Raw genomic sequence first — 24595 nt, 5'->3', positions numbered from 1 at the left:
CAATATAAAATGTTATGATTGCAATAAAAATACAAACAGCAGTGACCCACTGCCAGCAATAATTAACTGGCACCTTACTTAAGTGCGTTTCTTAAGCTGAATCTTAACCGAGAATATGGCAGTTATAAAAATGTCTTTCCAGATTTTTTTTAATTGATCATTCAAACAAACTTTCCCCCTGGAGAAAGTTTAACTGTGTAGTTGTTTTGTGCTGTGCTGTAGGATTCTATGATTCCATTCTATCCAATGTCTTGTGCAAAGGTAACTTAGTATTGGGAATTTTATTTGGTTACTCCAACATCTTCAACAAAAAGATGTGCCATCTCTGTATTGATCTGCATTGCTCTACGCTATTCGGGAAGGATTTATTAAAGCCAGATATTTGGACTCTCAATTGATTATTGAAGTGATTATTCAGTGCTTTAAATGGATGAGACATTAAACTGAGGTCCTCACTATTCAGGTAGGCATTAAAAAACCCATGATACTATTTGAAAAGAGAAGGGAGTTTCACCTTGTGTCCTGACCAACAATATTGGTCCAACCAATCACCTGGTGGGTGCCTGGTGGGACATTGCTATGCACAAAAAGGTTGCCCACATTAACAGTCACTGCATTCGATGTTGGTGACTTCAAAGCGCTTTGAGGATTGCTATAAAAATGCAAGTTCTACAAAACAGTTCCACACAATCTCTTTTCCAGCTATTGTGATAGAAAGAGGCCAAGACACAAAGGGGGAGGTGGAGGATGAAACAAGGTTAAGAATAGTTAAATGGGAACTAAATGTCTTTGAACATCAACTGCAATGGAAAAAAACGATTTGTAAAAAAAGATAAGAAAATGACTCAATAAATGACAGCTCCAGCCTTGGTTTTTTTCTACTTGTAAGTAAGGCTATTTACAATTGGACAAGCTAACAGAATAGTGCTGCTGGAAGCAGAGAGTTCCTTTGCATTGTGTCCTGTTTTGAGATAAGGGAAGCTGAAGAATCTACGTTACATTGTGTGCCCATTGTTAATAAAGTTAATATTATCAGACGCTGATACAGTAAAACATTATGTACTACTCAGGAAGTGTTGCAAATAAACTTCCTAGACTCTTTTGTGAAAAAAGGACTGACAGAAAAAAAAAACTTTGTAAAACAGTAATGACAAGTTTACATTTAGATTGCACCTTTCACGTCAGGAGAATGCCTCAAAACGTGCTTCACAGGATTTACTGTAAAGTATAGGCGAACATCTACAAATAACATTGTTGATAATTATCAGTAACATTTCTTCCAAAGTGTACTTAGAAACAACCTGATCACAGTGCGGATAAGTGGGAAGTGCTGTTATACAGTAAGCTGCCCTCCATCTTGTACTACTTGACATTTGTATGAGTTCTTTATTGCTAGTTAAATAACAGTCAATGCACTCTACAGTCTATCCTGTGAAGCGCTTCGGGATGTCTCGAAGACGTGATAAGGCGCTTAAATCAAATGCAAGGATTATTATAATTCAGTGTAAGAATATGAGCATGAACAGTGAAGCATCCAGATAAAGACCCTGGAAATGATTATGAAATGATTCACATCCATTGCCTTGGTGAGAAGGAAAAGTTACGATTGACTTTTTGTGGGTTATCAGCTGGTGTCAGTGAATGAGGCAGAGAGCGACTAGCACTTCACTTGCCCTCTCCTGGTGCTCACCGAAGCCGATGAGTCCCAGTGTTTCCCCACGGATTCGAGCTGCTCCTGACGCCACTTCCCGAATCTGCTCGACACTCTGCACCCTGGTGCCCTCGCGCAGCGCCTGGTACAGCCACGTGTTCCGCCGGTACAGGTTCAGGATGTGACAGAGGGTAGAATCGGCCGTCTCTTCCACTGCTGCTGCGGGGATGTTACACACTGCAATCCCTGTGAGAGACAGAGGGAGAAAGAGATCAACAACAACAAATTAGATTTACATTCACACCCGAGCTATTGGTTGGGATCAGAAGGGGTTGAGGGTAGGAGGGTGGCCGAAGGAATGGTCGAAGAGAAGAAAATCAGTATAAAAAACTGAAGATTTAGTACCACTCAAATGCAATTTTACAACAAGGGCATTTGCCGTATGTTTAGTTCAACGATATAGCTTTGAAGTGTCGATGACCAGTTAATACCATAATAGCTCTACCTTGAAGTAAAACTCTACCAGTAAAGGAATGAATAGGGAATACAAGGTGACACAGGTCATAGTAGTAGGGCAGAAGAGTACAGAACAAAATGGAGGCATTTTTCTTTGCCAATATCACTAAGATGAGTAGGTGTTGAAAACTGAGTCAGGGAGATCAGCTTTCTCTTTAGCAGAATTGGTAACTGAACCATCAGATGAAGCATTTCTTTCAAATGATTATTTATGACACTTGACCCAAGATTAACGCAGCACCAACGCTCAGTCAGATACTGAACTTAGAACTTGTGTCCCACAATTGTGGTACTTCCATTCACGTGCCTGTATTCAGCACTTCTGATGCTTGTAAATACAAACTTGGATTCCTCTATCACCGGGGAAGTACATTGAGAGGGTTGTGGAGTGAAACATTTTCCAGTTCAGCACCGTATCTCTAATCTAACTCAAACAGTGAGCAACAGAATGGGTAGGAGTCCACTTGTGTACACAAAAGCAGTGGAAGTCTACATTACTGTACAAACTTCAATAATAACATTGATTTCACTTACAGGGTCTCCCCCAAATATTTGTCAATAGAGGAGATGCAAGATTGGTTTTCTGGGATTCCTCCCCCCCACCTGCCACCGCGATCATCTCCCTCCCCTGGTGATCTCCTGCACTGAGAGCAGACAGTGCAGATCCGCAGAGTGGATTACTGCGCCCACAAAGCTGGGCCCTGACCTCCAGGGGTGCAGTAAGTCAAAGGAACAACCAGCTGCATATAGCCACCCTGCCAGAAAAGGGAGAGATCACTCCAGAAACCGCACCCTCCCCAAATAAATCAATGTAGACAGCTATGGTATTGCACTAGGTTTATTCTGCGTCAATGTTTAAAATAAAAACATATCACTGTTAATTATATATTTGTTGCTCAGGCACAGTGTAATATTAACAGTATCGCATTCACCCTCCTAGTCTCAGAAACCATTACTATCCATCACTGTCACTTGCGAGCAGAATTGGCAGAGTGATGCTTGCAGCTGGAGCTACAGTTTGTAACTAACAGCACTAAGTGGTAAATGCTTCGACCTCCGAAGAAACGTTGCTCCTAAGGGGATATTTACACTCCTCCAATCTGTCAGGTTCTGTGTACATCTGTCGCGTGTGCCTACGCTGGAATCTAGCAGAGCTACAGAGGTCAGCCCGATACAGTTAAGCAATAGAAAACATTCTTCTCCACACGAGGCTAGCCACATTGAACACAAAGGGCTTGTGGTGGGGGAATACAATACTCAGTATTTGCAGCATTGCTTTTTTAACTGCCTTTTGATGCTCGTGTATTGGGTTCAAAGGTTTGGCACTGACCTCTAGCCTGTTTCCTCGCCTTCACTCTCCTTTCCGCTGCCTCGAACAGACGCAACTTTTAGACACCTCGGGGTTGTTATTCTCTGCTATCATTTGACGATGTGAGTTTACATTGAAAAATCTTATTGTAAACTTACACCGCCACAGATTGGAAATTTACAGGCACGTGGAGAATAATCCAGTTCTGCTGCCAAAAGCTGATATATTTATCAAGTGGGGAATAGCAACTTAATATTGGGAAATGCCCCAAACTGCAAAGCCCCATAAACAGCCCTGAACATAATGCAAATGACTAACTATAAAAAGGTACATAAAAGTCTCCCCTGTAAACAGCAGAAGCCTACACTGATCTGAAAAAACGTGGTTCTCGGACATTTAGGAGGTTTTAAGAGGCTTGGTGATTTAATGTGGAAACTCACAAGGCAGGAACGCTGTTTAAATAAAATGCTAATGTGAGTTTGAAGATGCACATACTGCAGTCTTCAACCATGACTTATTAACAAGAGGTCACAGTTATAATGGAAGTAATGGTATTAGCAACAGGGGCTGGTGAAAGGATCATTGCAGTTAATTGCACTGAAGTCAATACCTGACAGTTGTGTATTTCCATTAAGTGAATGGAGACTGGAAATCCAAGTCTCTTCTCTATATACATGGAGTCTTCGCTCTGACCATCTGAATGCAGTTCGGGTAAACCATTAATTGAAGATTTTTCCTTGCAATACGTGGACGAGCTTTCAGTCTTGGAAAGAGATGTGTCAGAGGGGAACTTTTAGAGGTATTTAAGATTTTAAATGGAATTGAGAAAGTAAACCCAGAACAATACTTGGATGGATCGATGCAGCAGAACAAAAGGATAGAGATAGGTTCAGGATGGCAAAGACAGGCACCAGGAAATATTTCTTTACCCCGAAGATAATTAACAACTGGAACAGACTGCCAGGAGAGGTGGTTGAAGCTGAAGTGCCCAACTCATCAAACAGAAACAGCTTGATCTTGTGATGGGAGTATGGGAAGCTGGCTATTCTAGAAGAAGGATGTGATCATGTGGGCCAAAGGTTTTTCTTGTGATCTTCCTTGCTCAGTCTGGATCACAGGCTAACACATTTTTTTTTGACTACTTATCGAAATGCAGTCAGTTGCTAGATAAACTCTGACAAAATCTGGTGCCTGGGGGTTGGGAGCAGGAAGGAGGGGGTGCGCCTGGCTCAGTGGTAGCACTCTTGTCTCTGGGTCAGAAGGTTGTGGGTTCAAGCCCAACTTTGGGACCTGGATTCACATAGTCTGAGTTAAACCCGTCTGCCTGTTCACGTAGACGTTAAAGATCCCATTGCACTATTCAAAAAGAGAATAGGGTTTCTCCGGATGTCCTGGCTGACAATCCCCCAAAGAAAATTGCTTACTCACTGTAAGGCTGTATGTGGGACGTTGCTGTGTGCAAACTGGCTGCCTCTTTTCACCCACAAAGTACACAGTATATCCACTTTAACAGTATGTCCTGTGAAGCACTTGAGAGGTCGTAACAAACAGCAAAGATTGTTATTATCCCTGAGTGTATTTTGGGAAGCAGCCTGCTTGGACAGTGTTGTCCGATAAATAACCATAATCTTTGCATTTGATATAGGGCCTTTATCACGTGTTTGAGACATCTCAAAGCGTTTCACAGAATATACTGTAAAGTGAATAGACTATATATTTTGTGAGCAAACAGAGCACATGTTGATGCTAGGGCTCTCCTGGTCTGGGACGTTCAAAGTTCATTTCAATAGCTTGTTGTGGTAAATTCCAAACAACTTTCTGTGTAAGAGCATTTCTTCTAACCCCCCTTCATTTTTTTTGCTGATAATTCTCTTTTTATGGCATCCAGCTAATAATGACTCACTGATCAGTGGGAATAGATTCTCTAAAAATTTACCCTAACAAAACCAATCGTGGTTTTGAAAAACCCCAGGAGATCCTCCTTGAATTCTCGGCTCCAACAAAAACAGTCCCAGCTTTTCAACTCCTGCCTATTTGTTACTGTGAGAAAATTGGCTGTTGCGTTTGCCTACAAATACAAAATCACTTCACGGTACTTATCAGTGAAGTGCTTTCTGACGTTTCAACATTATGGATACTATATCAAATGCAAGGATTCTTATTATAAGAAATCTCTCCTCATAACTATAATACTATAATAGTCTTGAATAGTCAAACTCCGCTGATCCATCTCCTTGCCTGTGATGACTTGTCTCAACGTTTAATCGTTGGGGGTGGCAGTAGACTTGCATGACAATGAATAGTTTGGATTGTACACATCGAATGTCATCATTCTGAGCACACCTTCTCCACCTCACCTATGGGACAATCCAAGGCACTCAACAGGAACAAATCCTGCCAGATTTCAGCTACAGGAAGTGTATGTTGCCAATTACCTTCTTGCAGCATAGAGTGTACTGAATAAACTGTTTAAATAATGGTCAAGTAAAGTGCATCTTTACATTTGAAACTGTATCCCACTCCACTGACAAGAATATCCCAAGCCTTTACAAGAGAGTTCCTTGTTCAGCTCTTTCTCTGGCACATACTTAAATCAGCATCTTGTAAGCATCAATAACAGTCTGAGTTGCTTCAAACAGAGGGTACAGTTTATGTAGTGGCACATAGCCAGTTTGCTCTGGTGACTTTAATTTGGCAAAAGTCTTCCTTATAAATAGTATTCTAGACTAAATAACTGCATGATTTACATCTCCAATGAGAAAGATTTTCAGAAAGTTATTCATCACAATGTATAACTACCCAAAGGAGAGAATAAAATTCCAACCTATCTGCAGAATAGGAATTCTCGCTTGCAAAAGGGCTTATCTATCCACTTTCCTAGGTCTATATCGGTATTCAATACTGGATCCAACAAAATGTCATTAAAAAGGCACACATGGAGTCCCTGGGATTGCTAGTAAAACCACTGACCTGCTTTTTTCTGCTTCCAATATATTTTTTCTGGGAAGCTTCTATGCTGGATTTTCACTGTATAATCCAGTACAACTTTCTAGTTTCATAAATAAGGTGTGTGTGTGTGTGTGATGCCTTGCGTGTCAGCCTGGCACACTGGTAGCATTCTCGCTTCTGAGTCAGAAGGTTGTGGGTTCCATATATTGTAAACTGCTGTTACTGAATTTTGAGTGCCAACACAGCAACCAATTTGCACACAACAATTCCCCACAAACAGCTATGAAATGAACGCTCGATTTTATTTGGAGGAATGTTGGCCCGGACAAACTCAAACCTGCAACACATTATCCTGGTACTTTAACTTTAGTGGGGTGTAATTTGCTGCAATTCATATCAGGAATGGTTAAGGTCAAGTCTGAGGGAGGCCTGGCAGGAACCAGGTGTTGGTAACACCAGTTTGTGGGAACGTTTAAAGTTAAGAAGGTATTCCCTGAATCGGCACTGAAATGGTGGGATCTGGCTGGGAGCATGACCACAGCTGCTTCCACAGCTTCAGTAACTGACTTGGGATGCAACCACTTGAAAAAAAAAAGGAAGGGAATGTTCACCTGCTGCAGATGGGACATCGCAGTAACAGACTACCCCACAAACGGGAGCGTTTTCACAGCCGGGGATATTATAACCAGTGATGATTATCACATCACCTACCACATTTTGTTTTATCCCCAGCTTTTAGAATTACCTCGAGAAAGATGATTGCTAAAGGACACTTAAGGCCTCTGGTACTCACCGAGTTCGCCAGCAGTTTTAATGTCGATGTTGTCGAACCGCTGCCTATCCGTACAATTATCCGTAAGGCTTTGAACTTCTCCAGATCTTCTCTGGTTAGAGTGATGTTGTGATACATCAGTGCCCCAACAGCTTCATTTAGGACCTGCAAAGAAATGGGAATCATAAGTAAACCTGGATGTAAGCTGCAATGCAAGACATATTTATAACACCCTGGATCCAACTACAAAGGCACTATAAACAGTGAGGTTCCCTGGATTCTATTTACAAATCAGGTGCAGATGTAAAGCATATTTTTTGCTCTTGCCTAGACTTTAAAATCTTTTTCTCATGAAACTGACTCCATTTTGTGTGGGTGGATATACTGGAATTGTGAGACAACATATATCATTAAGTCTGAGCAGAAGTGACAGCATTTCCACCGTCTGAAAATAACCATGGTCGTATAGGGGGTTGAGCTTCTGAAGGTTGGAAGAATTTGCCATTTCCTTTTCTTTTGTTGATTGATTATCCAAAAAGAAATTAAGAACAAATGACAATGTTTGTCATTCATTAATTCAAGAATGGCCTGTTTTTCTGTGGTGTGAATTTCTACAGTTCTGTTCATCATGGTAGCTGATCCTCGTTGGCATTTGGCCAGTGCTAAGTAAAGTCATTGCAAATTTATGTTGGCTGCCTGGCTTAAAGCACATGTAATTTCAATCACGCGTGTGACATTTTTATACGATATTGCAGATATTCTGAGCCCTAGCCAAGGCCCCAGTTCAGACTCTACCATGGCCCCAGCATCTCGAGTCAGGAAGGGGAGAATTGCTCAGGGTTCCTGGCCCTGATAACAGGCCACACCTGTGGGTGTGCGTGTGTGGAGGTCAGGTCAGGATTGCAGAGACCATGTATTTGGACACACATATATTCCATGATGTTGAGATTTAATTGGGCTGATGAAGGAGCTTTTTCAACCGACCCCGATCTCAATAATAATTCTCACATTTGATAATACACCTTTCATGACGGGAGCGCGATTTAAAGAGCCCTACACAGAATTTACTGGGAAGGGTAGTGATTGTGTATTTTGTGGGTGAATGCAGCAGCCTGTTCACGCATTGCAGTGTCCCACAAACCAACCATGAAGTGAATGATCAATTTTATTGGGCGCATTGTTGGGAGTTTCTCCAAACTCACTTCTCTTTTTGAATAGTGCCATGAGATCTTTAACATCCAGCTGAACAGATAGATGGGCCCACAGTATAATGTCTGATCCCTACAACAATGCAGCAACAATGCAGCAATGCATTGGGAGTGTCAGCCAGACCAGGTGAATTCAAAGTCCTGACGTGGGGCTTTCGACTCAAGAGGCAAGAGTGTCACCAACTGAGCCAGACTGTCATAAATAACAGCTACTTGAGTGAGGTAGCAATGCGTGACTGGTACCCAAGGAACTGTGTCCGAGCAAGAGTCTGTGCCTTCAGGAAAGGAGGGAAACATTAATAATAAAAATAATCCTGCAGCACTAACTGTATTTAACTACTGAGTAAGTCCGTGAGTAATTGAATGAGGAAACAAGGTACTGACTGTTTTAAAGAAATTAATAAATTCTGACCGGATTTTTTAAAAAAGACAACCACTTGTATTTTGTTACAAATGCAAGACAACGACTTGTATTTTTACAACTATTTACAATACTGACTGATCGATAAATACTTGATTTACTTCACTGGATAATTAGACATGGACTGCGCTAAATGAAATGATGAAATTAGTGGCTAGATTGATTATCAATTATTTGAGGTGTGTCGCTATCAGCCTGTATGTCGTCTTAGATGTAATTAGGGGCTCTCTCTTTACAGATTAGTTCTGCCCCACCTCTCTCTCTATTTCTACATCTTCCTACATGTTCCTCCATCTCTTACTTTTCCCTCCAATGCCTTACATGGATCAGACACTTTGGTCTTCCCCTGTTGTCCCGGAGGATACTAAATTATCAGAGACTAGTTCCCTGAACCGTCGGATCAACTGGCTTTAAAAAAGCATCAGCTACAGTGCTGGTTGGAGCTGTCAACCAGCAAACTGGCTTCAAGCGTAAAAACATAGTTGAGTTGGTGGAAAGCCAGCCAAAAGTTACACAATTAGGGACACAGGAATGTACAGGGCTAGAGAAAAAACACTGTGATTCATCCTAAATCTGTCATCTTAAATGGGCAGCTCAAAAGCAGTTCTAAAATTGCCACAGAAGGCAGAGAGGTTGGGAAAATGCCAGGCTGTAGCAGGGGTTTATTTACTGGGGTATTCGATCACACAATAATTTGCCAACGTTTAGTACTCCACATTGCAATAATTCTCCTCCGATGACTCCAAATACTTTGATTTCTATCTGTTAGATAAATACCTTTTACAGTAGAAAGCCACAAGAATTTGACCACTAGTCCAGCTGACAAGGAATTTCAATGCCATACAAGTTATATTGATATAGTGCTTTTCACGTCGGGAGGACATCTCAAAGCGCTCGATCCTGGGCTCTCCCAGACTTTCTGATTAATTAAAGCCTCCTTTGCTTTTTTTATTACCTGCCCTGCAGTTAATAGCTGCACTGTTTGTCCTTAGCAACCTATTGCTGAGCAGACAATATCAGTATCCCAAAGACCATTAATATTAGTGAATGTACAGTGCTGTGGTGAGGTCGCATCTAGAGTACTGCGTACAGTTCTGGTTGCAACGATATAAAGGGGCTGCCCAAGGCCCTTAAGGCAACAATGATTTCACAGTGTTAGAGGAATGAACTGTAAGCAATGATTTAACAGGATTAGGTTCTTCGGGAACATCTCAAGAGAGGATCTTAATAATAATAATCCTTGCATTTGATACAGCGCTTATCAGGTCTTTGAGACGTCTCAAAGTGCTTCACAGAATATACTGTAAAGTGAATTGACTGTATATTTTGTGGGCGAAATATTCTAACTCTAATAGAGGTCTATAAGATTTTAAATGGGTTTGAGAAAGTACGTTTGGAATGATGACAGCATTGCTTCCTGTCCATAAACAGATATGTACTGTTACTAAACAACAGCTTAAATATGACCGCGTTACTGCTAGCGGCTGCTGAAAGTCAAGCTGACCTCTAGCCACAAAGGCTACGACTTATCAAATTCTATGATTAGGGCCCAGCAAAAGCATAACATGGCACACATTTTTTACTACAATTATCACAATGTTTGAATGCTCTGCAAACAGAACAGCAATCCTCTCCTCCTCACAAATGGGATGGAGGATCTCTGTGTGTCTCAATTCCCTTTGCGAAAGACACAGAGTTTAGAAGCAACACTGGTAAGGAAAGAATCACTGTTAAATGCTGTGAAGCCATTTCAAATTGAATTGAAAATGTCACATTTTGAGTGTTTTCCACAGGTCGGGAGAAAGAAAGTGAACAGCCAAAGTTTAAGCTGTCACAGAATGCCTTGCGGGGTCTCCAGAGACAGCAAGACGTGTTCAGGGTAGATTTTGTGATGTAGGTCATTGAACAAAAGGGATATTGTAAGTTTTAACTACAATATATATCCCAGAGCACTTGCACTTTGATTTGTGTGCTGTAATACACACACTAAAGCTGGCAGGAAGACGAGCCAGAGCCTGGTTAGATGTTCTGCAGAACACTGGCTGTTAGAATAATCTGTTCGCTTTAGAAGTAAACCTTGATCTGATCATCACAAAGTAATCCCTGAAAGAGGACGTTGGGACTACCTGCCTCATCAGATATTAAAAGGGTAGGTCATTTAAGACTGCTTTATTTCAGCAATAAAGCCCTAGAAATCTGGCAATGAGAATCGTAGAGCAAAGGATTTACTTCAGACAGGCAGCTCAAAAGGTGTTGACCCACATGATCCCTTTTGACTGACATACTGGAGTCAAACCAGTCTAGCAAGGTCTTTATAATAGGAAATTACACTGCTAATGATCAACAAAAGCATTGCTATTTTTAGAGATGAGCACATGATAGATTACAGTCTCTCCAGCAGTACTGCTGACTTCTGCTCGATTGAGGGTTTTAAAGGGCAATTTCAGCACAGACACCAGCAATCAAGACAAATGATGGCACTTTTCCCCAGTTACGAATTTTTAAACTTGATCACAAAATAATGGCTGGTATCACTGACCACCGCTGCTGGTCACAGGATTAACTGCAACGTGTAAGTGACTGTGTAATTTATAGACAAACATGGTGTGACAATTTTCACAGCAATGGCCCACAAAGAGCCTCGGACAATTGTATCTGGTGAATTGTTAACCGAGACACCACGAGAAACATCCCCTCTCTTTTTGAATAGTACCAGGGGATATTTACAGTCCATATGAACAGACAGACTGGACCTCGGTTTAACTTGTGGAGTCCTGTAGCTCAGTGGTTAGAGCACTCGCTTTGCAAGTGAGAGACCTGAGTTCAATTCCAGGCAGAGGGCAAAACCTTGGGCAAGTTTCCTTACTCCACACAGAGCCTAATAATAATCCCTCCAAAAAACAAAAACAATAATAAATTGGTCATTTTCAATCTACGACTGTTTGTGGGACATTGCTGTGCGCAATTGGCTGCCGCGTTCGCCCACAAATATACAGTCAATTCACTTTACAGTGTGTTCTGTGAAGCGCTTTGGGACGTCCTCCCGACGTGAAAAGCGCTATATCAAATGCAAGGATTATTATTAACGCTTCATCCAAAAATACAACACAGCCCCAGCACTATACTGGAGTGCCAACCTAGACTATACGTGTTCACCAAAAAAGAAGCAAAGATACCTTCGACTCATTCTCGCCGAGGTTAGAACTGAACACTACCTTTTCATGAATCTCCTGAGTTGACTGTGCGTCACAGAAGGCTACAGTTGCCATATCTTTGAGGATTGGCATCTCCACGGTGCAGTCCCGGCCGTCAAGCAGCGCCACCAGGGGGCGTGGGTGCATTGGTCCATTCATAATCTGTGGACGGATACCTGTGAGCAAGACATGAATTGGAGCCGTTATTAAAGCCTCATTCAAATCGGGATCGGAGTCAAAATCTTTGTAGCAGGCTGAAAGGAAGCCAAATGAACCAACAACAAAAAAAAAACAATTTCTGGCAACAAACAAAAAAGACTGGCCCTGGCCCTATAACAAACTATAAAACATTCCCCAATAGAAACAAAGTCCCACACATCCGACACTCTCAGTGTGAAAGGCCTTGTGTTCAGCACTCCTCACACTTCAGGAGTTTTGAGACGATTCAACTGCGCGGTATAAAAGCCTCGTGTAAACATAACTGACGTCTGAACTCTGCATTCTCTCTCAAATGAAACCGGTTCAAGTGGAGGAGGTGTGAGTCAGGGCCCAATAGGATGTGTGCATTTTCTAGCAGATGCCATAGGATAGACATCAGGAGCGGGCACCTTGGATGAATGTTCCTCTTCTTTTAGTGGTTTTACCACCACTGCCTGAGCTGAGGTCAGCCAAGTCGTCCCAGAATAAGGATCGTAACCCAGGACTCAGGGGCCATAAGGCTCGGTGCCATAGGCAATCGTGGAAGAAAGATGTTGAAGAGTAATTTTTAAAAAATAACTGTGATTTCAAATCAAATGGGTGGGGGGGAGGGTTGGGAGAGAAATTAACATCTGCACATTCCCATCTCTCAAAGTGCTGGAACACAAGGCTTTTAGCAGCAACCTCTGCAGCAACAGGGAACAGCCAGCAGCCCGGGTCTGGCACTCAGTTCCGAGTCAAACAGAGACACAGCCTGGATCGAGATAGCCCCTGCTGTCACTGTATGCAAGGAGAAAGTCCAGCTGCCTCCAAAGTCTTGAAAATAATTTTAGGTTGTGGGAGGGGGTGGGGATAGAGGAAAGAAGCCGACGTTTTGTTCGGTCACTGGACTGACAGCAACAGCCAGTGTGGGTTATTTTCTCCGAGCTGCTCTGGATACTAACTCACTAAGCATTTCAATGCACCAAAGCGTGGGCTTCAGTTTTATTCATCGGAACACAGCACTGACACAACAACAGCGTCAGGTCGCAAACAACCTCAAGTGACACACAGAAAGTATAGGCACAAGGGGAAGGACTGACTTGTTTATTTTAAAAAAAGGAGGGCCTGAGGATATTTTGAAAGATCTGAGTTAAAGGGGGAAAACACGTGCATCTGTGTGTACATTGTGCGCATTTATCCTCGTGGAATAATGGGCACCGTGATGGTTGGAGCAGGTGTGTTTGCCTAAAATTAAATGCCAATGGGCAAACACAGTGACCCACGAGGGGAGGGGGAGATCATAACCTGAAGGTGGTAGTGAATGGGTTTACATTGTGGGTTAATATTTTATCAAAAAAACTATTTTAGCGCAACCCAAAGTAAGTAGAACTTAGCCTCAAGTTCAGACAGGGTTGGATATGCAATATTAGCCCAGCATTTCTCTCAGTGCTATAACAGGCTCCCAACTATAGCCTGGATTTGCGAAGAATTTGTAAATATTGAACCTTGCCTGTAGCCAGAAGCAAGTTACATTGACCTGTGGGGACACTGTTCCCCTTAGACTTGGGATGAGACAGCAAAGATCCCACAGTCACTGCCACTCAACTCTGACGCGATCCAACATTCATCCCGTACATTGGACAGATAATGAGAAGAGAATCCAATGTAGTCCGACTTCCCTTGTTAACAGGACTTCACTCTAGCTCTCTGCATCACTACAAGAACTGGCTTTGCAAGAAATAGGTTTAAGAGGAAACTCAGCATGCCTTTGAAGACAATGAAACAGAATCTTAACAGAGAAACATGAGGTTCGTCTATCACTACAGCTTTAGCAGGTCTGCAAACATCCCCGGGCATTCTGGAACTCACATTTACAATTCCAAACACAGCCCTTAGAAAAACATACTGGAGCTTATGCGGCCAACCTGTGCACTCGATAAAATAACTGACCAGAGAACATCAAACATGATGTCAGCTCACACACTCTGTTAGAGAGAATCTGTACAGAACTTCCAAGTCAGCACAACAGCACCTGAACCATACCGCCAAAATGTACCCTAGACACATGCTGCAAGGTGCAAGCTTAATACCCCACAATGCGCTGACTCCCCGAAATATATAGTATATACCAGGTGTTGCCTTTTGGTATATTTTAACTCTTTCCTCTCCATAAAGCGCTATTGTTTAAGCGAATCTGAGCTGGGCTCCAGTGACCTGGATTGTCACCAGCAATGCGATTTGTGCAATTCGCAGATCTTCATCCAGCCTTTCTCCACGCTCCTCCCTCCCTGAGCAGTTTACTGATGTTAATAAAAAAAACAGCATTTTGCAGCAAAACGAAATGCAGTGAACTGATGAACTAATAAGTAATGGTGTCAGTCTGGCTCAGTTGGTGGTATTCTCTCTCGTCTCTTTGTCAGAAGGCTGTGGGTTCAAACTCCACGTCGGGACTTTGAGCTCACAGTTTAGACTGACATTGTAGTGTGAGCGCGGAGAAGCACTGCATTATCAGAGGTGCTGACCTTGGGACAAGACGTTAAACTGGACACTGGTACAAAGAGCTGGTTAATAATTACAGTGGCCAGTGAAGGGATTAATAACCATTCCAGTCTTAAGAGGAATAATCAAAACTGCAAAACGCAGTTCGAACCATGTTAGCAAAATGCTTTCTGGACTCTCTCCCAACCCACTTTACAGTATTCCTTTCAGACAAATCGAATGCCCAAAAGATAAGCTGGAAGGACAAGTGTGGAAATGGCAAATTTGCAGAACATCTGTCACTGCTGTCTCTTCTATCCAAACATTCAGCCATGCTGCATCTGCAGTAAGTATTTAAAAACCTGACACTGCACATGTCATTTTCTTTTATCACGCCAAACACCATTTGAACTGCACGAGCGACCACAGCAGCCACCATCAAACATGGCCATGAAAACGCATAGTTTAAAGGCGTTACTAATGCCCTCGATCAATATATGGGAATCTGCGATGCTGCAGATTATGTTGATCAGCAAAAAAAAATCTATTCCAATAATCTCAGACATAATTTTTATCTACATTATGTTTTGGATGAAAATGCTTCCACTTATGATAAAAGGTTAACTAGCCGTACCGTTATTCACAAAGACACTCCATTATTGCCTGTGCTTCTTAACCGTTATTTTGAGATCATTTCTGAATGTACTGGGATTCTGCCATTTTATATATAAAGGTCAGTGTAGCAGAATGCCTTGACCTTTCACTGAGACTTCACACAAGTTCTAACTTCTTGCAGCACAGATAACTTCACTTATTTCTGTTAACTATTATTGTTCGATCTTGATAAGATTTTCTTTCAACTGCAGTTGTTTATTCGTGGGGCACTTTTCTCTCACAGCACCTCAGAGGTAGTGTAACATTTATAAACCAAGTGAAAATGGAGACGGAAATTAATTCTGTCAGGTTGGAAGGTGAGGGAGGGGGTTGAGATAAATTAAGCTACCTGATAAAGGGGTGTAATGGCTTATTGCCCAGGAACTTGCACACTGCAAAGCAGAATTCAGTTCACAATCCTTAAATACAAGTGTCCAATGAATTGAATACCAGCACAGGTAACAATAATCATTACATTTGATATAGAGCCTTTCACAACGGGAGAGTGCCTCAAAGCACTTCACAGGATACATTGTAAAGCCAAGTAACTGTGTATTTTGTAAGGCAAGGTGAGCAGGGACTGTCTTTAAGAGGACTATTCTTCGCATAGAAATGTTTCTGTGAGAATTACGGTCAATACCAGAAATTCTTGAAATTCCAGAACCTGCACCTTTAATTCATTCTGTTTGTTAAGTAGCTGTATCTGAAGGGTACTTACATGCCTAAACAGGATTAGAAACCAAGTCCTATTTTATTCTGATTTTCATAAAAAAAACAGCAATATTTTGCCTCCTTAATTATATTTCCTCCGGGACTACTGTCTTCATTAGCTGGGAGTCATCAGCCCAGTGACTGATGCCAATCCATAATCACGTGGCAGCATAGAATTACACAGAACGTTACAGCGTGGAATTGTGCCATTTGGCCCAACTAGTGCTCTCCCTCCCTCTCCCCTAGCCCTCTACTCCCTTCTCTCTCATGCATTCATCAAGTTTCCTCTTAAATGCATTGATGCCTTCTCCTGCAGCCACAACTTCCAACAGCCCAATGCTCCCCAAACCAAGATGTTCACGGTGTGGCAAGCAAACAGTGTCCCTTTTCTCCATTGCTTCCAATGCACTGTCACGCAGTGCTGGCAAATCGTGACACATGTCTGTGCTCGGGGCGAGGGGAATGAAGTGGCAGCCAGCTCTGGCACATCACCAATACGCTCCTCCAATCAAAGCGACATGCAAGAACGGAAAAGATCATTATAGTCCGTCTGGTCGGTCTCATTTTCGAAACGCCATCTGTACCGTGCATCCAGCTCAATCCCCTTCATCATCATAAACCTCATCTCACTCCTCCCTTGCAACCACCCACCCTCTCCCACTCACTGCACCAGATACAACATTGTCTGTTCCCTCTGATCGCTGCTCATGATTCTTCAGCAGGTTGAATGGTCAAAAGATGCTTTTCTCTACGACTTTGGTCAACACCTTCAAACTCTCTCACCTTTCCTCCTTGTTCAATTACCCCCCATTGTACTTGTGAAGCGCTTTGTGATGTTCATCAAAAGGGACCTAATAAATGCAGGTTTTTATCTCTGTATCTTGTCTTGAATTTGATCTGCGGGAAAGCTTGGCTATACAGCACATTGATAGACTGACACTGGAGTAGCAAGACATGAAACCTCCAATGCCTCACTTCGGAATATCTGCCAGATCGCCAGATGTGTGTATGGGGAGAGAGGGAAGAGGTAAACAAAAAGCAGCAGGTTAGATCACCTCAATGCTCAATAAGTAATACTAATAATCCTTATATTTGATATAGTGTCTTATCAAGTCCTCGAGACGTCTCAGAGCGCTTCACAGAATACTGTGAAGTGTAGTAACTGTATATTTTGTGGGCAAAAATAAACAAACCCCTTAGAGTGGGTACCAGCCATGCAGACCAAAAAGGGCCCAAGTTCAAATTGGGTATTTGCTGTAAATGCCTTGTTAAACTCCAGTAAAAAAAACAAAGTATATCAACGCACACTCTGGGGTCCCCAAGCCTGGGCTCTCTTCTCCCTAATCCTCGCCTACTACTCCCTGGAATTCTGTAAGCATCCCTCCAGGGAAAGAGTGCGCATTCCATTCCAGACACAGGGAAATTTCAATGTGTAGGTGGCATCCGTGTGTGGAACTCTGTCTCGTTCGGATACTCTCTTAAGCACGGTGATGGGTTTCCGCATGTGTCAAACCAAAATAAAAGCCGAGATCAGTCAACTTAATAATAATATTAATCCTTGCATTTGATATAGCGCTTTTCACGTCTTCGAGACGTCTCAAAGCACTTCACAGAATATACCGTAAAATGAATTGACTGTATATTTTAGTGCAGAATAGATATCAAATCTGTGACCCAGCTGATCTGCAGGACTTAGCTGCTCACTGAGCAAATCAATTAAACCAGAGAGGAAGTGTGGCAGCAGCTTATTTTAAATTTTATCAGTTTTCCCTTACAACTCCTTCTGATTCATTGTTTTTAACAACTTGAAGTACAAGGGGGACAATTCCAACTGTGCGCAGATTGCCTGCAGCTTTTCCACCCATTTAAAAACGTTTTGCGGCAGAATAAAAGCATTTGTTTTCAATTCATCTAAACAGTTCCATAATAATCTTGTAAAAGTTTCATCAAAAGTACCTTCTTAGTTGGCCTGATTTATGGGACACCTATACTGCAGCACCATATAATTCATATAAAGTGAATGTCTTCTCTTTCACACTGTTCATCATTAGTGGCCACACATCCCACTAGTTTCTGACTCTAGCCCTTGTCTTTATGGAGCTTTGGTCTGTATTTTACTCACTGGCAGGCTACAACCTTCCACTGTTTGCAGCACAGAGGACTCCACCTCCCCCTCAATTGAAACGTTGAACAGCTTGTTGCACGGAGCACACTGTATAAAGTGTCTTTGTTTTTACTCCTGATGCACAAAGACCGCTTGTCCTTGCTCACGTCTCCTGCTCTTTGCCACCCAGTCATATCCTATTCCAATGCCACCCCTGCCAAGTAAATTAGGGATTACTCCCTGCTTAAATAGCAGCCTTTGTGCGGCTGCAATATTGCCGGTACCAACTAGCGAAAAAAAACAAAAGGGGAGGCATTTCTCTAATTCTCATTAATTTCTTTTGCAGGCAGGGCTGAGCTTAAGGCAGTTTAAAAGTGTTAAGTTGCAGCATATTAAGTGCACATAAACAAACAAGCCAAAAAAAAAATACAGGCGCGCACACACACTTGCAACACACAAAATACTGAAAGAGCGGTTCTACTGCCGCAAAAAGAAAGCAATTTACAGTTTGAAAAGATGGTGAACAATTCTTAAACAAAGAGAAAACAGGAAGTTTTCCTTGCCTGGAAAATGTTGCTTCCACATTCTTCACATGAATACATTAATAAGAGTCACACATGGCAGGAGCAGCAAAAGGAAGGGGGGTTGGTGTGGGGGGGTGGGGTGGGGGGGGAAAGAGGAGAAATTTACACCCCCCCAAAAATAAAAACAGATATTCAGTGCTCAGGGTCTAGTTCACAGCCTCTCTCCGACAGCACAACTACAAGGGATGTCTTCGATCAAGCAATCCACTTGCCCACAGCTGCAACATCTCGAGACAAATGTCTCTTTGAACAAAGTGGAAAGAAAAAGCCTTTTGTCTTGAGTTCTGGAGCAGAGTCTGGGCTGCCGAACACGGATACGGTCACCTTTACACCGCTGGAAACTGCTCAGAGCTCTGCCTCTGGAAAGGCTGAAGCTTTTAACTAATCGCAATCTAACCCAACCCTTGGAAAAAATCATGTGAGACAGCCCCCAAAAAACCCTTAGAAACTAGAAACATTGAATACGCTGATATTTTGATTCCCCTCCACTCCCAGTTTTTGTGGTTGCTTTCTTTCTTTCCTTCTTTATTTTTTCCTTGTGTTTCTGTTTAATTTTTCTTTTGCATTTCACACCCCGGCTTTTTCTATTTCAGGGATTCAAAATCTCTGCAGTGTTTAGTTTCTGGTCCCCCCCGCCCCCCCCCCACCCCAACCCCCATTGCTCAACCCCTGATCTCCCACTTCTTGCCTTCACAAGTCCGAGAAACAGCAAGAGATGGGATCGAGATTGCATACGCAACTCAAACACTCTGCTGTCAATGCTGCCCCATGTACTAAATGTTAAAGAGACCCTTAGTTGCTTCCTTCCTCCCCCTCCCCTATGCTGACATGTTCCTTCTGCAGCCAGCCAGTTAAATAGGAGCACAGCTAACCAGATGGTGAATTTCAGCATCAGAAACTGGCAACAACACAAGTCGTTTGAAAATCCTGATCAGAGCCACTTTCAGGATTTGTGGTTCTGTTCACGCTGGCACCTCAAAGCGCAGAGAGTACACCAGATCTCTGCGCACAGTACTTTAAGCGCTCCGAGATGCTACCCTGGCGAAGGGTGCTCTATAAATCCAAGTTGTTGTTGCTGTATTTCCGCAAGCACTGCAAATGCTCACAACATGAAGGAATCCACCCTCCTACACCTACCCTCCCTGCTCTCCACCCCCCTGATCTCAACCCCCTGCTCGGGTTCAAATCCCTGACTGTACAGCACCTTGGGACATCCTCCCAACCTGAAAGGTGCTATACAAATGTAATTTGTTGTTGTTGCTGCCTACCATCAGATCATCCCTTTTGCGTCAGGGCTTTTAGGCTTCCCATTTGTTCGTCTGCCTGACATCACTGGCTCGCTAGTGGTGCCAATCAATTAAAAAACATTTTTTAAAATTATCTGCGTAAACACAGAACAACACCAACAACAAGATTACATTTCTATAGCGCCTTTCACGTCGGGAGGACGTCCCAAGGCGCTGGACAGAGTACAGCATTTCATTTAATGCTCAGAACATTTAATGCTCAGACTTTTCAGCCGTCGGTTTGCCCACATAGATGAAAGAATGAAGTCTGATAGCAGCGGCTGCCGATATAAACTCACTGAAGCACAATTGAGTTAACGTGGGGGCATTGCAGCGTCTGTACCAGAGTTCTCTGGAAGACAGAAGGACAATAGCCAAAGGGCCACGGCTGAACTCATGTGTGCAATAATAATAATATTTTTATTTTACTCTTCAATGACTGAAGAAAGACGATGGGCTGCAGAATGGGGTCTGCAGACAGAGAGAGAGAGAGAGAGAGAGATGGCCTCCATGTGATGTGCTGGCACCATTCCAACAACTTTAAAACTTCATTTACTTTCCAGCTTCCAGAAATTTGCATTTCTTTCTTCAGAACTGATGGGCAACACAGGCTTTGCAATCATAATTAAGTGATACAAGAGTTACTGACTCTTGCAATTCCCTCCAGCGACACACCAAGAGGATTTTCTTGGTTAGGTTTGAAGTGATAGTGACAGGTGCCTTCTCTTTTCCCCTACTGCAGACACAGACAAACACGCACACAGGGAAGCGATTCACTGGGGAATTTGTCTGACAAAGTTATCTGTCTAAAAACAAACATAAAGTGGAACTAAAAACCTCCTTCCCAATAGTAGCAAAGTCATTTCCTCAACATATGACTCGCTGTTGTGAAGAGTGGCTTCATACAGAAACAATGCGTTGATTTGCTATATATTCTCACTAGCATTCTCCCAGGTAACCTCAGCAAGTGATTTGACCAAACCAGCCGCAGTAATAAAATCGTGAATACCCTAATAAAACGCGTGATTTCACAGGCATTCCCTGGCCAGACTATTAACCAGAAGCAAAAGAGGAAGGCCAGCCGAGCACCCAATATCTTGAACAATTTTAACTTAATTTTTTTAAAACATTTGTTGAAGGAAAGGGAATGTCCACATAGTACTTTCCCTTTCTGTACAGCTAGTTTTCCAGTTACAGGAGAGTTGACCCAATATAATACTTTCTGATGTTGCAAGACAGAAGGACCAGAGGATGCAGGCTGAGGGATGTGAAGGGCAAGTTGACAGCAGACACCAGGAAGCAAATCTTTACACAGAGTATAATGAGTTACCACAAAGTTTGGGTGGTAACTCAAACTTAGTCTCAAAGTACTTCAAAGGATTTTACTGTAAAGTTTACTGACTTTGTATTTTGCAGGCGAATTTGGCAGCCAATTTGCGCACAGCGATGTCCCATAAACATCCATGACTAGAAGGACCAATTTTATCTGGGGGTTGGTTGGCCAGGACATCAGGAAGAACTACTTTCACTTATTCACTTATTGGGAAAATTGGAGAGCACTTTGAACAAAGAGGTGTTAAGAACTAGTTACAAAGCCTTTTTCTTCTTTCAAACATTTTGAGTTCTCATGCGTGGTATATTCTCTGCTTCCATTTCATGACACCCCCCACCTCCTATCCCCCACCCACCCACCCACCTCCCTCGCTCTGCAACAGCTTGGGCAAGTGTCCAAACACTGCCCTTTTCTCTACCTTACCAACTCCACCTGCATCAGATAGCGAGCAAAAGTAGTACAAACAGACAGCAATTTACTGCTGCAACCATTGGTTTGACATATCCTTCGAGACATACAGATTTGCTTTTGTTGCGGCAATCTTGCAGATGTTAACAGTGCCCCATTTGGCACTCATAGAGTCTCAGTGATCTGTATATGCTAGTATTTAAGTGACATTTTTAACTTTTCTCCCAGTATAAAGAGACACAGTCCCTCAGGCGATGGGATAACATCTCTGCCGAGAACTGCTGTATACACGTTCTGAGGTAGCTTGTTCTTCCACATGAGAGAAAATCCAATGTCAAAGGCTTCTTCCTTCCCCCCAACTCCCAGGCCAAGATGAACACAAAAGTAGTTTGTTTATTTCTGGCTTACTTATGTAATTACATTTATAGTAACAGTAAACATTCTTGCATTTGATACAGCACTTTATTACATCAAAACTATTTAGTGTAATAACTGCATGTTGGCACTCTTTTAGACACGTTTATAAAATCTTTTCTGAGATCCATCTTTTCAAAAGTTCTCTCCTGGATGATTTGCCCAGAATTTCCTTCCAATTCTTCCTCTTTCCCCGTGAGCCAACACTGTTCCTGTCCCTTCACCTCTTCTCATAGTAGAACCAAGACCGTAGAGAAGAATCCAGAGGGGAGAACAATTTTACACAGAGAGTTGTTACCGTTTGGAATGCACTGCCTAAAAGGGTGGTGGAAACAGATTCAGTAACAACTTTTCAAGGGGAATTGGATAGGTTCTTGCAAAGGAAGAATTTGCAAGGATATGGGGAAAGAGCGGTGGAGTGGTACTGATTGCGTAGCTCTTCCCAAGAGCAGGCACAGGCACGATGGGCAAACGGATAGAGGATACCTCCTTCTGCACTGAAATATTCTATGATTCTATGGTACCTGCAACCACTGAGTTCTCCCTTGAAGCTCAAGTTGCTACCACCCAAACGTCATAAGAGATGTCAATCCTAATGCCTTCCTTCCCATCACTGCATCAAGCTATTTCTTTAACAAAACACTTTTAACGTCAAAACCTCAGACCATTTCACACATAATTGCTATCACGTGGAGTGGGCCATGCGGCAGACAATTTGTGTAGAGTAATAACCCACGAACAGCCATGAGGTGAATGAGCAGTTTACTTGGAAGATTTTCTCATCGGTCAACAATCTTCCAGAAGATTCAAAGAAATTGCCAGGACGATAGAAAACTCCTAAATGAGAGATGACATTTCCATACTTGAATTATTAACCCAATTTGCGAGGTCACCTGACTTTATTTTGTTTTATAATACGATCAGGAGACATGGCCACAATTATAAATTTCCCCGGTATTTAAATAAGTGCAACAGGGCAGTTTGTAAAGCAGCCTGGAGTTATTATCACAGTTGTTTCTGTGAAATTGTACACTTTTGTCACGCAAGGAATAAATCCTGGGCAGCCAATTCTATCCATCACGTATATTGTACCTGTGGACTGTGACAAACCCTCAAAACACATTTAATGTCAGTTCAGAAGAAATTATATTGAATGAGAGAAGCAGTGAATGAGAGAGTGCACAGCATGTTCGAATATCTTGATAAAAAGTCAGGCTGTACTGCCTCCCCTCCCCTACACAGCCCCGAGAAGGTAATAAAATATGTTTGTGTAAGGAATTAAGTGCTCAAATTGTTACCATGCCGACTATTTCAAACTTGTTTGGTTGGGTAAAAGACTACATAAATTCTGCAGGTGGAGTCCACATGGCGAGTTGCTGTGGGTGGTATTTAGGAAGAAGATTTTGTTTTTGAAACTTTCTATTTGATGTCAGCCAGCTTAGCATCCTCAGTGTAAAAACACCAGCTTAACAATGTTTTTTATGGCAACGAGCAGTCAAATCAGAAAAACGTGAAATATAAGTCACACCTGCTAAACCATCTTAACATTTCTTCAATCAATAAATGTTTTAATTCTGAAAATCTGTACCTTTACCCATAAACTGAGGAACTTTTTTTTTCCTGCTGAGGTCTATTATGCCTTATGGGCACAGCACATGTAACAAATTATGGTCTCTTCTCATGATGAGAGGGATTGGCATGGTACAGACGACTACCAAATTCACTCAAGCGGTAGCAAATGCTCCCTTTCTTTTCACAAGGTAGAACTTTGCAGCAACAAATTCCGGTCTTGGCATGTGCTGTTGTTGAAGCGTTCGACCCCAAAAGCCCACATCTTCTGCTAACCTTGTGTAACCTGCACACGGCTTTGTCCATTTAATTCATTTTCAAAAGGAATGTTCTGAAAAGTATTTCCCTGACCCCCTCCATAACATGTATCCTCACTTATTCTTCCACTATTCAGCCCCGGACACTGACCATACCATAATCTCAAGAGCACAGAAACGATTATTTTTCTTGGAACATCTGATCATCTGGATGTCGTCTTGAATAGGCCAAGCCTCGAGTTGTCAATCACACTGATTCATGTGGTTATAATAATACAATTGTTCTCGAGCCACATCCGAATTTTTCTCTGAAAAATTATAACTCAATTTCTTTTGTCAACAGAAAGTTAATTTCTTCCTTTTGTCCTTTCTCTACTTCAATCAGAATTGGATTGCAGATTTCCATTGAGATCATTTTAATAGAATAATATGCCACTATGCGAACAACACGAAAGACAGCAGGAAATTGAGATATGCACTCTGGAGAAATCCATCATCATGTGGTTCACTGAGTGCATCCTACAACGATAGATTAGTAATGTTGCACTGTTGAAAGCGTGTGCAGACTGTTGAGTTTAGGTGAAAGTGTTACAATTA

At 42.3% G+C, this 24595-nt stretch overlaps 1 protein-coding gene across 1 annotated transcript in view; it reads right to left on the bottom strand.

The window, feature by feature from the left end:
* Window positions 1–24595, bottom strand: part of LOC103185450 (C-terminal-binding protein 2) — a 104845-nt gene that overhangs the window by 17792 nt on the left and 62458 nt on the right. Inside the window, 4 exon segments of the mRNA XM_042336608.1 lie at window positions 1691–1897; window positions 7219–7254; window positions 7257–7362; window positions 12042–12196. Coding sequence (XP_042192542.1) covers window positions 1691–1897; window positions 7219–7254; window positions 7257–7362; window positions 12042–12196 — 504 coding nt within the window.

The sequence above is a fragment of the Callorhinchus milii genome, unplaced genomic scaffold (assembly GCF_018977255.1).
Source record: "Callorhinchus milii isolate IMCB2004 unplaced genomic scaffold, IMCB_Cmil_1.0 Scaffold7, whole genome shotgun sequence".
NCBI classification, from domain to species: Eukaryota; Metazoa; Chordata; class Chondrichthyes; order Chimaeriformes; family Callorhinchidae; genus Callorhinchus; species Callorhinchus milii.
This window is presented reverse-complemented; position numbering and strand designations above follow the sequence as displayed.